Below are 12506 nucleotides of genomic sequence, written 5' to 3'. Positions count from 1 at the left end.
ATTATTTGTTTCACTATTTGTTATTAAATTACCAAAATTATTTTCAATGAGACCAATACTGAAATATAATATTATTATTCTTTCCATGTGTAAGGAAAAATGCTGCGAGATCTGTCGTAACCCGATCGATTTCTTAACATTAAAACACTGTGAAAAAAGTATTAAAACGTTAAGAAATATTAATTAATACATTGAGAAACCTTGAAAAAAATTAAGAAATATTAAATAAGAAAAGAAAAACAGTTTATGAAAGATTAAATAATTACTAAAAGAATAAAAGGAAAGATAAATTATTGCAAAGAGAATCGTAATTAAAACCAAGTAAGTAAAAGACAATTCAAAAGATGATTTAGAAATGGAGCATGATACGTAACTCCGGCTAGGGTCACTATAATCCCGGTTCTTCTTTCCCGATTAATTAATATATAAGTAACGACAAGATCGGCAGATCGCTTTGGAATTTCATGGTGTATAAGTATACTCTAAAGTACAAAGTGTCATTACTTAGTGCGTGGATCCTAATCCCTTGAAAGCATAAATCTCGAAAAGGCTTTTTCTTAACGGTTACGGGCACAAAAGCTCATGTGTGAAGAGATAGACGGCCAAATCTTTCGAAAATACATTTTGCAAAGTGTCTGTTACAAAGTCGGCAGAGTACCAGCAGACTTATAACAGGATCTGCTAAAGTCCGTATCAGACTACGAATAAGGATTGAGATTAGATTAATATTTGACTGATCAGATCAAAGTTTACTAAACTTGAGATTAATTCTTTTTATTTTTATTAGTTAAATTTTAATCCAATTTCAATCCCTATCCGTAGTGTGATACAAGTTTAACGGAATATAATGGCAGATTGCAAAACTAATTGTAAATTAAATCTGCATTCTTATAACTGTTTAAATACTTTAAATAACATATAGGGTAACTCCTATATATACGCCGGACCTAAAGAAAACTTAATTTATTGAGTACTATTTAATATGTTTAAGGCAAATAAATTATACCAAGAAAAACTTTATACTGTCTACGTCTACTATAAAAAAAATAGAAATATAAAATATTTATTCTTCGTATTTAACAAAAATAAACTTTTAGAGACCTTTGCATTTTTGTCATATATCCTATTTGCCATTTATCCCATAGGGGTGGAATAAATGGTATTCATAGGTAGAATATACGCCTTATAAAAAATGACAAGTAATGTTTATAAATAAGACAATATAAAATATCATAATAAGTTATAAAATGTGTGTAAAAAGTTTATTAAGATGTAAGAACAATAAACAAATTATAAAACTGAAAAATTTTAAAAAGAAAATAGACAAACGATAAATGCATTAAAGGTTATTGTTATATGATCCAAAAAAAAAAGGAAAAAAACATATTAGGAGATTTCGATTTTTACAGAGTGTTTATACTATGGCACAAATCCTGCACGCTAAAAATGCCAAATATCCTAAACAGGTGGAATATATAAGATATCAAGCTAAACAAAGAATACAAGAGCACTATGCACTTGTATTTTGCTGTATTCCATATTCCATCCTTCACTATCCCATACAGCACGAAATATGCAAGAAATGTGCTATAAACAATCTATAAATATTTTAATATTCCACGGGTTATTCAGAATATTCTGTAGAAGTTCTATAAATATTCCATGAAATGTCTATTCGGAATATGCATAGAATATTCTGCAAATATTCTAATAAATATAGTACATTTAAAAAATTTATAGAATGTTTTATAAATATTTTAACAAATGTAGAATATTCGGAATATTTACGGAACATTTTGTTAATATTCTTAAACATTTATAGCATGTGGTATGAATATTCTGAAAAACTTTTCTAGAATTGCTATAAATATTTCAATAATAATCTGTGAACATTGCAATGAACATAAAATATTCAGAATATTAATAGAATATTTTTAAAATAATCTATAAACATTTTTTTGGAACATTATATAAATATTCTGGAAAGCATTATATATATATACATATAATAAAAACTTTTTAGAAATTTTTCTGCAATATTTATAGAAAATTTCGTGATTTTCTTGAAGTATCTACAATATGTTATGCATATTTCAAGCATTCACCCGACATTAAGAAATATTATATTATATATCCAATTCAAAATTTTATTACTCTTTTTAAACTGAATTTGTTTCTTAAGATGATTTTGAAAAATTATATATTTGCGCTGGTTATGACATATGTAGACTATATATAACGCTTACATTAAATTAAAAAGTAGTCTACCACGTAAGGCAGTTGGCTCACGATGCAGAGGTCCCGAGGTCCCGAGTTCGAATCCCACGAAGGTAAATGTGTTTTTCAAATACGAGAAAATATTTATAATTATAGACTGCATCTTAAGAAATTTAGTTAAAAAATAGTAATAAAATTTCGAAATAAATAATTTTTTTTATGTCGGGTGAATATTAAATGTATACAGAATATGCGATATCCCATTTTTAATGTTCCTAAAATAATCTATAAATGTTTTAAAAATATATTTTGCATATATAAAAAAATTATGGATTATGGGGAAATATTTATAAAACATTTGTAGATTATTCGAGAATATTTACAGAAATTTCTAAGGACATTCAAAGCGGGACATTACACGTTCTTTGCACATTTATAGAAAATTCATGAATATTCTAAAGAATATTTATAGAACATTCATGGAATATTTCATGCTATATGGGATCCCTCTACACACTTATGTATCATGAAATAACTAATTAAATCTTTTGCATTCCCTACAGTAATTATTTTACATAGTCGTAATATATGATCGCGCTACTTACTACATTATAGAAAAATCGATTTAAGGGGATGCTGGAGTGACGGCCGAACTTCCTCGATGTCGATAATGTCAACATTTTTAATTTTGTTTTCTCTATATCTGTCTTTATCTAACGAAATGACATCTGTCCTTGTTCGATTGCTGCACCATCTCTCGCTACACGTAATATTACTCCGCACGCATACATACATATGAGATTTTCAGATACATTTTTCTCTTATACTAAAGCTTCTAGGCTCATTTCTGAAAACACAACATTGTTCTTTTTTTTTTTTTTGTTTCTTTTTTGTAATTCCGATGGCGCCGTATACTTATTTTATATGTATACAAAGTCTAAATTTTTATGTGCAGCAAATGTTGTCACGAGTCGACCGCATCAGAAATCGATAACAAAACTATAATTTTTTTATTTTTTTTTTTGTTTTTGATGTAAAGTCGACTGCAGAGCCCTTCGTTTTTGTGCGTACTTTAATTCTGTAAAAAAGTTTTTTCAATTCCGTAAAACTAATTCAAAGTTTTGTGAGTTCAAAAAAATGTCGGTAATTTACTGCCAGTACTGCATGCCACTACAGCATCCCCTTGACTCACGACGGTTTCGTTAATATTAACAGTAAAAAGGACTGAAATTACAACACAATACTAATGTGGCATAAAGGCACAAAACAGAGTAATTGCGAGCAAATACCTTCATTCCTTCTATTTTTTCTGACTTTTGCGGTGTAAATCCTCGCGCGGCGTAAATATCGGGGTTACCCTAACTGTTTAAATACTTTAAATAACATAAATGACATTTCGATAATATAAAATAACAGATAATACTAGTAATCTACTGGCAATGAGATAAGATTATATCAGCAGGCTTTCCTGGAAGGACACGATTGAGTGGCACGGGAAAAAAAATGAAAATCTATTAAGAAATTCAGTATTCACCAATCTTTAATTTCAACAATGTGAATTTCGTTTAAATTGTCGATTTCGATGAGTACAGTATTCTCGCCAGATTTGTTGGATCAGCTTTCCTATATATATCCTACGATAAGCTAGCTAATCTATATCGTCGCAAAAAAAAATGCAAACGACCGGTGACGCGATTGATGATTGCAGATTAAGCTTCAGAAGCTGATAATAATGCCTGCCGATAAGGCAAAACTAACATCAGTTTGCGGTCTGGTCGGAAGTCGTCGTGTACCTAAATCGGTTTAAGTAATCCACGAAGAGCTGCTTAAAGCTCACAAACTGCGCAGTCACCGTGTGCTTCGGAGCATTGACACTTTACACAGCTATACTTCGCTCGTTACATTGCGTAAATCGCGTATATTACATCGCACGAGTGATTGAAGAGAAGAGAAGTGGTTTTTAATAATAAGAGGAAAATTTGCTGTAGTGCTTCTAACGCAGGCCCTCCTCATCTTACCGGTACATAACATTTTTCTTGGATCATTCGAGTCGATTTCATCAGAAATTTGAAAGTGCAGTCTGCGCGTTAAGAAAAAAATTATTACAGTAGTGTTTAACAGTGTTCAATAGCAGATTTTATATCTGTTTTAGTATCAATTAATGGAATTGAATTTATAATATCGAATAAGTTAAATAAAAATGAAGAGAGAATACCTAATGCGATACAAGCGAAACACAGGGCGCAATTAGATGAGCGGCGATTGCCGAAAAAATCAATCTCAGCAATATGTAATATTGAGTGATCCCGTTCGAGATAAATCATATGTAATCAATTGTTTTTCTTTTCTAAAAAATAAAATGCGATTTTGAAGTTATTAATCGCGACATTATCGAGATATAGAATATTGCACCGATAAAGGAGAATTAAGAACACGCTGGAGAAAAATGAAGCATTAAAGAACCGCATTTTTCCATTTTAGATTATTCTGGGGAGTCGTTTTCACGGTCATAAGTCTTACAAACAGTATTACAATAATCACGTTAATGGCGGATTGAAACCAACGACCGCTTCGTACGAAATGCCCAAGGAATCGTATTACAACCCTAATAAAGGTGACATATGAGATCTAAAAGCAGTATTTTAGACATTTGACGCGATTGTATTCCGTTCAAAATTAATTAATTCAAAATTCATCTTAAGTCACATAATTTATACCTCAGAAATTATTTATAATATCTATATTCTTGCGATCTTAAAATATAACATTTTAGTAGATACATCTGTATAGATAACGATATACATGCGAGCGAGGATCGTTTTGGATTTTCGGACGTATGGCAAGTGAGAAACGGCGACGATAATTACGCAGGAGTGACACACTGCGATCGAAGGAGACAAACTTATTGCGAGGACGTCCCAAATTATCCTCAGGAATTTTTGAACCGGATGCTCGCCGCGAATTCCAGCCTGCTATATTACGCGTCTGAGGACTTTGTTAGTATAGACCTATAAATTATCGTTTACTCTTAAAACTAGAGGGAGATTTTAATCCAGAATTTTCTCTTTCATTAAATAGAAGGAGAGCAACCTTACGCCGAAAATAGACGACCAAGAGACTCCACTTTGTCTGTCTATGGTAAAAATTATCTTTAAACTGTGATCTATTATTGCATGTAATATGTATTAATGTAAAGTTCTAAAATTGTCGTTAAAAAACGACATAAAATTCCAGGAGAAATTGATTCATCCAAAAACGGCCGTAAACAAGGATGACGTGTGGCTGTACATCCTCCAGTCGTAGGAGCCGAAGTTTTCTCAGGATTTATGAATCGAAGCTTGCTCGTGATTGAAGAAAAAACACTATATATATAAATCAGAGTTTTACAGTTCTTTAATATATATATAAAGAATTTTCCAGTCCTTAACATTCATATACAATACGAATAAAAAAAATTATAGAATAAGTATACAGAATATATAGATCGTAGGACGGGAGCAAGTATAAAATGTTACGAGAAATATCGCACAACATTGTTCCATTTTCAGAGAGGAGAACGCTAAGTGCCAGGTAATCGACGTACCCGGTGAGGGATACGTCGCGATGTGCAAGCAGAAACACATTTACCGCGATCTCACTGCCATTTCCAAAACTGGCGAGATTATCCGTGATTACTTCTGACTTCTCGCGAGTTGTTGCTGTCACGTTGAGTACAGAGCCGGTGAGGAGAGTGCGAGAGAAAGATGATTCTCAGAAGATATCTCTCCTCGGTTTATGCGAAAGACATACGTATAAGTATATTTAAAAAAATAACTGCAGATTTTTAAACTTTTTTTCACTTTCATTATTCACGTGGAGATAAATATAGTTGGCCACCAGGTTTCTTTATATAGAACGCGAGATCGAAGAAAAAATTTGCTTTCACTTGTACTAAGACCTCTGTATAAGAACGTTGTACACCGAGTAAGATATTTTGATAATCTGAAAAAATGAGAATTAAAACTGCTGGATTTATTTAAAATGTTTTTACAATTGCTATAATATTACCGTGATATTATCTTACGGACCTTCACAAACGATTCGTTGGACAAAGTAACTATGTGTCCGCTAGTTATCTTGATTGGTCTCTTAGCTCGCGTAATTATCATCAAAAGGGTTTTCATTAAATCAGCAGGAAGCATCGGCCAATCCATCTCGTAAACAGCGCTCCCGATTTCAGTGCTCTATGTATATTTGAGAATAAACTAATTTTAAAAAGAGTTTACTAAACTGGCTTCAAGTAAGTTAAACATTCCTAAAAAAGATAGCGGCTTTAAAAGTTCAAGATTTTTTAAATGACTGACCTTTAGTGTCACTTCGTTACCGAACCAGCAGTACAAATAAATCTGCATAAGCATGCAACCGAGGTACGACGAGCTCCACGCGAACTCGAGGCTCAGCAAGTTCTTCGTCAACATTTTGTAGATGCTGAGACAAAGCACCGTCGAGCTTATGGTGAATTGCACGAAAATCATTATGGTGAACACCGCATTGATGCGTTCCGCGAATCTGCACCATTATATGATTATCCCTTTCAATAATACACTAAGAAAAAAATATTTTAATCCAAGAAAATATTTTATTAGGTGGCTCCTAATAGCATTATTTACTTACTTTTTACACATATTTATTTAGAATTAAATATTTTTATTTAATTGAAATAAAAATATCTAATTCTAAATAAATATGTGTAAAAAATAAGTAAATAATGCTATTAGGAACCACCTAATAAATATTTGTTTGGATTTTTTCTTAGTGTATATATAGATATATTTATTTTCTTTTCTTCACGCGCGAATAAGCTCTTATCTTCACCTGTACACGAAGCGATGATGATGAACGAGTTCGCGGATCAGTCGCTGCTCTCGCGCTTTGAGATCGTTCTCCGAGGTACTGTATTTCCGGGCCTCCCGCAGCGAATCCGGCAACGTGCGAGCGCGATGGCAGAGTATATCCAGTTGGGCGCAAGTCTGGATCATGAAACCGGAGATGAGTGTCTCGTGGGCGACGCTGGCGTTCGCACAGACCATCAACCCGATGGTCTGGTGCAACATAGTCGCCCAGAAAGCGGCCGTTGATGAGATGTCGTAGGGCACCCAGTTGGACAGAGGTAAGGTCCGAGTGTTGATGAAGAACTGGAATTGCGCGACCGTGGCGAAGAAGACGGCCGACTCGTTGAGTATCTCGCAACATATGGTGATTATCCTGAAGAAACAATGGAGAAATATTGGGAAAATCCCTAGTGGAAAAATGTCTCAGAATTTTTCGTATTATTAAACAGAATTTTTATGCAAATTTTAAAACTTTCTCAGGATTTTAAGATTTTCCCAGATTTTTTAATACAAATTGAAACATTTTTTCAAAACGCACAAAATAATAAAATCTAAAATATTTTAAAAGTATCTGAGAAATTTAACATATTTTATTCAGATTTTCTCATAAATCTAAAATATGAGAAACTTTTAGAAAATTGTTCACCATCAGGGATTGGAGAAGCATGAGCCGTGCGAACGTGTTGTTTAAATAGAAATTATTGGATCCTAATACTTATATAAATATTTGTATAAGTATTTAGTCATTGATTGCCGAATCTCCAATCGTTCTCTTGGATTTTTGTCTCGCTTAAAAAGATCGTTTCAAAAATAATAATGTAAAATTCAAACATAGTTCTTGTAAAGTTAAATTTCACGATACGCACTTCGCACTGCGATCGAAGCGTCGCTGGATATCCATTTCGCGATCATCCCTGGGTACGCAGATGTCCTTCAGCAGCATATCGGTGAGATCGATAATCTCGTCCCGACGTAGCGTCAGATTCGTCACCTTGCAGCTGACGCCGAGCACCGATAAGAACAGCGAGAATTTCTCGATGAACGTCTCGAGATCTTCGATTATGAAGCAGTCGACCAAGCCGCAAAACGTGAACGAGTAAAGTAGAAAATTCATTGCGATAGAATAAACGATGTACGCCCAATTATACTTGACGGATGTCAAGTCGACGGGTCGCCAGTATCCGGTGTACGTCAATAGCGCGAACGACAAGGGAAGAGTATGCATTGTTCGCGGTTAAGAGTTCGAAGAAAGGTCTCGAAGATCTTAAGGTATCTCGATAAAAATATTTCTTGCGAGACAATATTTCTTCTGAGAATGCTATTATATTGCACAGTTTCCATTTCTTGACATTTTATATCGTACATTTTATATTCTTACTTTCTCTCTCTCACTTAGGAATTACTTTAACTTCCATGGTAGATAATTCATCATGCAGAAATAAGTTTTCTTTTTCTAATCGTTTCATGAAACATTACATACAATTCTACAAAGACTATCGTATGTTATTATAAGGGACATGCCACAGTTATTACGATTGTTCCGCCTTATTTAAAAATGTACGTTATAGCATAAATTTACTATATGCTCGCTATCCCGCTGTCATCGTCGCGATCGATATACGCGAGCCTCGGATCTCAACGTTGGAATACTTCTTAATCTTATATACTTTATATATATAATAATTATATATACTTCTCGAAACTTCAAACGACCATATTGTATATCCATTAGCTTTGCATTTTTAACACAAATGCGAATTACGAGAAAAATATCAAGAGCCGTAGTGATGTGACAATATCATCAAGTTGGATATTGAATTAATGATGACGTTATTATATTGTGTGCGTCGGAAAGCAGAAGACGTCTGGACATTCGCGGAATAATATAACGACAATCCGGTTATTGCAAGAAATGTTGTCTTCGAGTATCCAATAATATACAATAAACGTAGTATAAAGTATGCGCATTGCAGAGGCCGATACACATTCTCTCTCTAATTTTTTCTTTCTTTTTCGTATTAGTAAGAGAATTCACAATTTTTTTCTGAAAATCTTGCGATATCATTTTTATATCGCAATTCTCAACATGGCGTAACTAATTCGTCGACATAATTCCTTTCTCGTCCAATCCGAAAGGACTTTCATCCTTCGTCGTAAGATAGACAGTCCCCTGCCTGAAAAAAAAGAAAAAAGTAAGTATTTTGTAATCATACATTTCAAAAAGATTGAAAATAGGGGAAAAATGGTTAAAAAATTTCTCATACCTCATAATATTTTTAAGAATTTTCTATATTTAAAATTTGCAAATCTATTTTTCTAAAAAATTATTTTAAACTTCAAATCTTATAAGTTTTTTCGGAAATTACAGAATAAAAAATGTTAAAATATTTTAGATTTTACATAAACAAAGAATTCTAGGGAAGATGTAAATTTTTTCTGTATTTTTGAAAAGTGTTCCAATTTGTATATAAAATCTGAGAAATTTTCTAAAAAGTTATAAAATCTATAGAAGTTTTGAAAAATTATATGGTAAATTTTAAGAAAATTTTTTACTAGATTATATAATTTTATAAAATAACAATCTATTCTTAAATTATTTCTTTAAAATACAGAATTTTTGTACTGACACACTGGTCGGAGTGGCATATCCCATAACGGTCCGTGTATTATTATTGCATTCGCCGTAGGTAAAGTCAGATAACGAAGGACAATGCACGCCCAAGAAGGTAGATTCATCGGTCAGAGACTCGGCATAGAATCTCCAGGAACGATGGTGACTGCAGAAATCTGAAACGACCAAAATCGAGATGTGAAAAATATAATCTGCAAGTATATAAGTTTATTTGTAAGTTCTTAGAGAGAAAAAATATATACCCTCTTCGCTGAAAAATCTGGGGCGTGGCGGACAACCGGGTTGTATGCGTGTACCACCGTTTGGGAAAAAGTCCACTGTGCCCGTAGTCTTGGTGATACCATAAAATCCAGAATCCGTGTGTATGATATCCACAAAACGAGCATCGGAAGACGAAAGACTAGGCTGGAGAAGATGGAAAAGAGGGCCGGCCGGATCCAGTCCTATATATACAAAAGTATCTTTATATAAATATGGCATTTGTATTTATGTTTTAATCGAGATTATACACAGAGAAAAAAATGATGTTGTAGCAACAGCATTAGAGCTAATTGAAAATAATCTTTTTAATTCAATAACAGTATTAATGAAAACAATACTTATTTTATCAAAACAAAAGCATGACGTTTAAATTAACAAGATTATTTCCAATTAGCTCTAATGCGGTTGATGCAACATCATTTTTTTCGTATATATATGAGGCATTCTCGCTGAAATTTTCAAGTTTTGACCCTGACCTACTCCAATAATTGAGGGGGAAAAAGAGGGGGCAAAAATTATCAAAGTATTTTATGTAACACGTGCATGGAAAGTGGCCCATTACGCACGCTACGCGTGCGTGATAGACCACTTTCCACGCACTTGCAACATAAAATAGGGTGTGCAAGTTGTGCGTAAAAATGAAAATTCCCGCTCGCCTTCGACTCGTGCGTCAACTCCGCACCCGTGAATTTTCATCTTACAGCACTTGTTACACAAATAACTATTAAGATCTTTCGTTATTCACAAAAGTATTTCAAGGTACTTCAGTTCTAAATATAGCAGAAATAAAATCAAGATAAAATCAATTTTGATAAAAAAAATTGGTTAGACTTTCACCTGTAATTCTAGGAATTTGAAAGCTGACTCTTCTGCCGATATAACCGGAGATTTGGCTACCCATGGAGTGTGAGACAATGTGCAATTTTTCCGTATTAAAGCCCGAGTTTTTCATCTCATCGAGAGCAGTCGCGACAGCATCTGCTATACGAGGAGCACTCATCGTCACTATTAGGTACGAGTTGCTCGCTAATTTACCGTAATCCACCGCGATAACGTTGTGATCATTTCTCTTTAAGTAAGCTGAAAAAATGAAAATAATTTAAATGCTTTTCGTAATGCACATTATTTGTCGTCAAAGTATATACCTTCCACCACTGTTTGCACGCTCTCTTTATCAAGATGTTCCGTGTAGCCGTGAATATACAACACCGTCGGCTTGCTGTTGTCTATTTGAGATGTAATCGCGCTGGCATTCCCCAGCGGGTAGTCGGCATATTCGTCCATAGTGGTCCTAAAAGAGATAAATATTTTGGATGAATACTGAAAATAAATTTATCGGAAATTAATTTTATCTTGCGCCGACGAAGATATCGTTCCAAAAAATGCAATTGATTTCTTTTATCTCAAGAATTTAATTTCAAGTGATAAAAGTGATAAAAGAAATCGAGAGTGTAAAAATAAGTACCCAATATAAATACGTAGAAAAATGCTGTCGTAGTCATCCTCGCCAGACGCTCTGCCTACGAAAAAATAGATTTGACTAACTTCTTGTGATCAAATTTCTCAGTGGTCGAATCGGTAAAGACGCCAACAAAATCCCCTGGTAGAAAAATGTCTCAGAATTTTTCATGTTATTAATTAAAATTTCTATAAAAATTTTAGGACTTTCTCAGAATGCTAAACATTTTTTAGATTTTTTTATACGAATTGGAATGTTCTTCCAAGATTTTTTTTTAAGAAAAACTTATTTATTTTTTGACATTTTCGAAAAATGTAACATTGTAAATGTACGACATTGTAAAGAGCACAAAAAGCCATAACATTTTTGTATAAAACATTTTTTGATATACGTTATATTTTCGAAAAGAGATATTCGCTAAAAATAAAAAAAGTCCGTTATTTTCGAGGAGTTGTTTCATCCCCTAAACGTTAAGATAAGCAGCTAAAAAAAATATGGGTCTAATATTTTTTGATGCTCTACAACATATCCAAAGTCTATCAAAATTGAGGGACAATTCCGATTGTTCCATTGTAAGCCTCAATTCTTTGAAACTGAAAAAATATGAGACATTTTTTCAACAGGATCTTTACAATGATTAAAAAAAATTAATGCTTATTAGCATCAAAATTTCAATATAAATATTATCGTTTTGTATGTGGATTTACTGTTCTATAACAAAAAGCTGTGTTTTAAGACCGCGCGACAAATAACCGACGTGCAGTTTACTAACAATAAGTTGGAAAAAGTATACAAAATTCGCATAAAAATATTATTATTATACTACAAGATCCAGTCCGATCAAAAATAGCATCTTCTCTAATTAATTGCAACTTCTTTTTCTTGTGTCCATTGCTTATATCTAAACAAGACAGAGGAAAAATAATTTGTAATAAAATATTTCTTCAATGTAATATAAGAATTTTCTTAAAATACTATTTACTTGAGAACTTTGAAATTCAGTAAAAGAGGTATCATTGATGTGTAATAAAATAATTGTATTTTAATTCTTAATCATATATATATA

At 32.8% G+C, this 12506-nt stretch overlaps 3 protein-coding genes across 8 annotated transcripts in view; 1 reads left to right on the top strand and 2 right to left on the bottom strand.

The window, feature by feature from the left end:
• The window catches only part of LOC112452053, an 8122-nt gene extending 2090 nt beyond the window's left edge, over nt 1-6032 (top strand). The window contains exon 6 of the mRNA XM_025012067.1: nt 5766-6032. Coding sequence (XP_024867835.1) covers nt 5766-5898 — 133 coding nt within the window. The 3' untranslated portion in view covers nt 5899-6032. The remainder of the gene's footprint in view (nt 1-5765) is intronic.
• A 151-nt stretch (nt 6033-6183) lies between these two features.
• LOC112452052 (putative odorant receptor 71a) lies at nt 6184-8202 on the bottom strand. Its single transcript, XM_025012066.1, has 4 exons — nt 7955-8202; nt 7072-7461; nt 6561-6765; nt 6184-6440 (listed from the first exon to the last, which is right to left on the bottom strand). Exons 1-4 carry the CDS (start codon nt 8200-8202, stop codon nt 6261-6263), a joined length of 1023 nt encoding a protein of 340 aa, XP_024867834.1. The 3' UTR covers nt 6184-6260.
• A 195-nt stretch (nt 8203-8397) lies between these two features.
• The window catches only part of LOC112452047 (phospholipase A1 member A-like), a 6788-nt gene continuing 2679 nt past the window's right edge, over nt 8398-12506 (bottom strand). For 4 of the 6 annotated variants that reach the window (XM_025012055.1, XM_025012054.1, XM_025012056.1 and 1 more), the window contains exons 3-9: nt 12264-12341; nt 11447-11501; nt 11127-11272; nt 10819-11061; nt 9963-10163; nt 9716-9875; nt 8398-9262 (exon numbers count right to left, since the gene is read on the bottom strand). In XM_025012055.1, the coding sequence (XP_024867823.1) occupies nt 9184-9262; nt 9716-9875; nt 9963-10163; nt 10819-11061; nt 11127-11272; nt 11447-11501; nt 12264-12341 (962 nt within the window). In that variant the 3' untranslated portion in view covers nt 8398-9183. The remainder of the gene's footprint in view (nt 9263-9715; nt 9876-9962; nt 10164-10818; nt 11062-11126; nt 11273-11446; nt 11502-12263; nt 12342-12506) is intronic. The other 2 variants (XM_025012058.1, XM_025012057.1) reach the window with 1 other exon arrangement.

Source organism: Temnothorax curvispinosus, unplaced genomic scaffold, assembly GCF_003070985.1.
Source record: "Temnothorax curvispinosus isolate PA1 unplaced genomic scaffold, ASM307098v1 QBEX01002901.1, whole genome shotgun sequence".
NCBI lineage: Eukaryota > Metazoa > Arthropoda > Insecta > Hymenoptera > Formicidae > Temnothorax > Temnothorax curvispinosus.
This window is presented reverse-complemented; position numbering and strand designations above follow the sequence as displayed.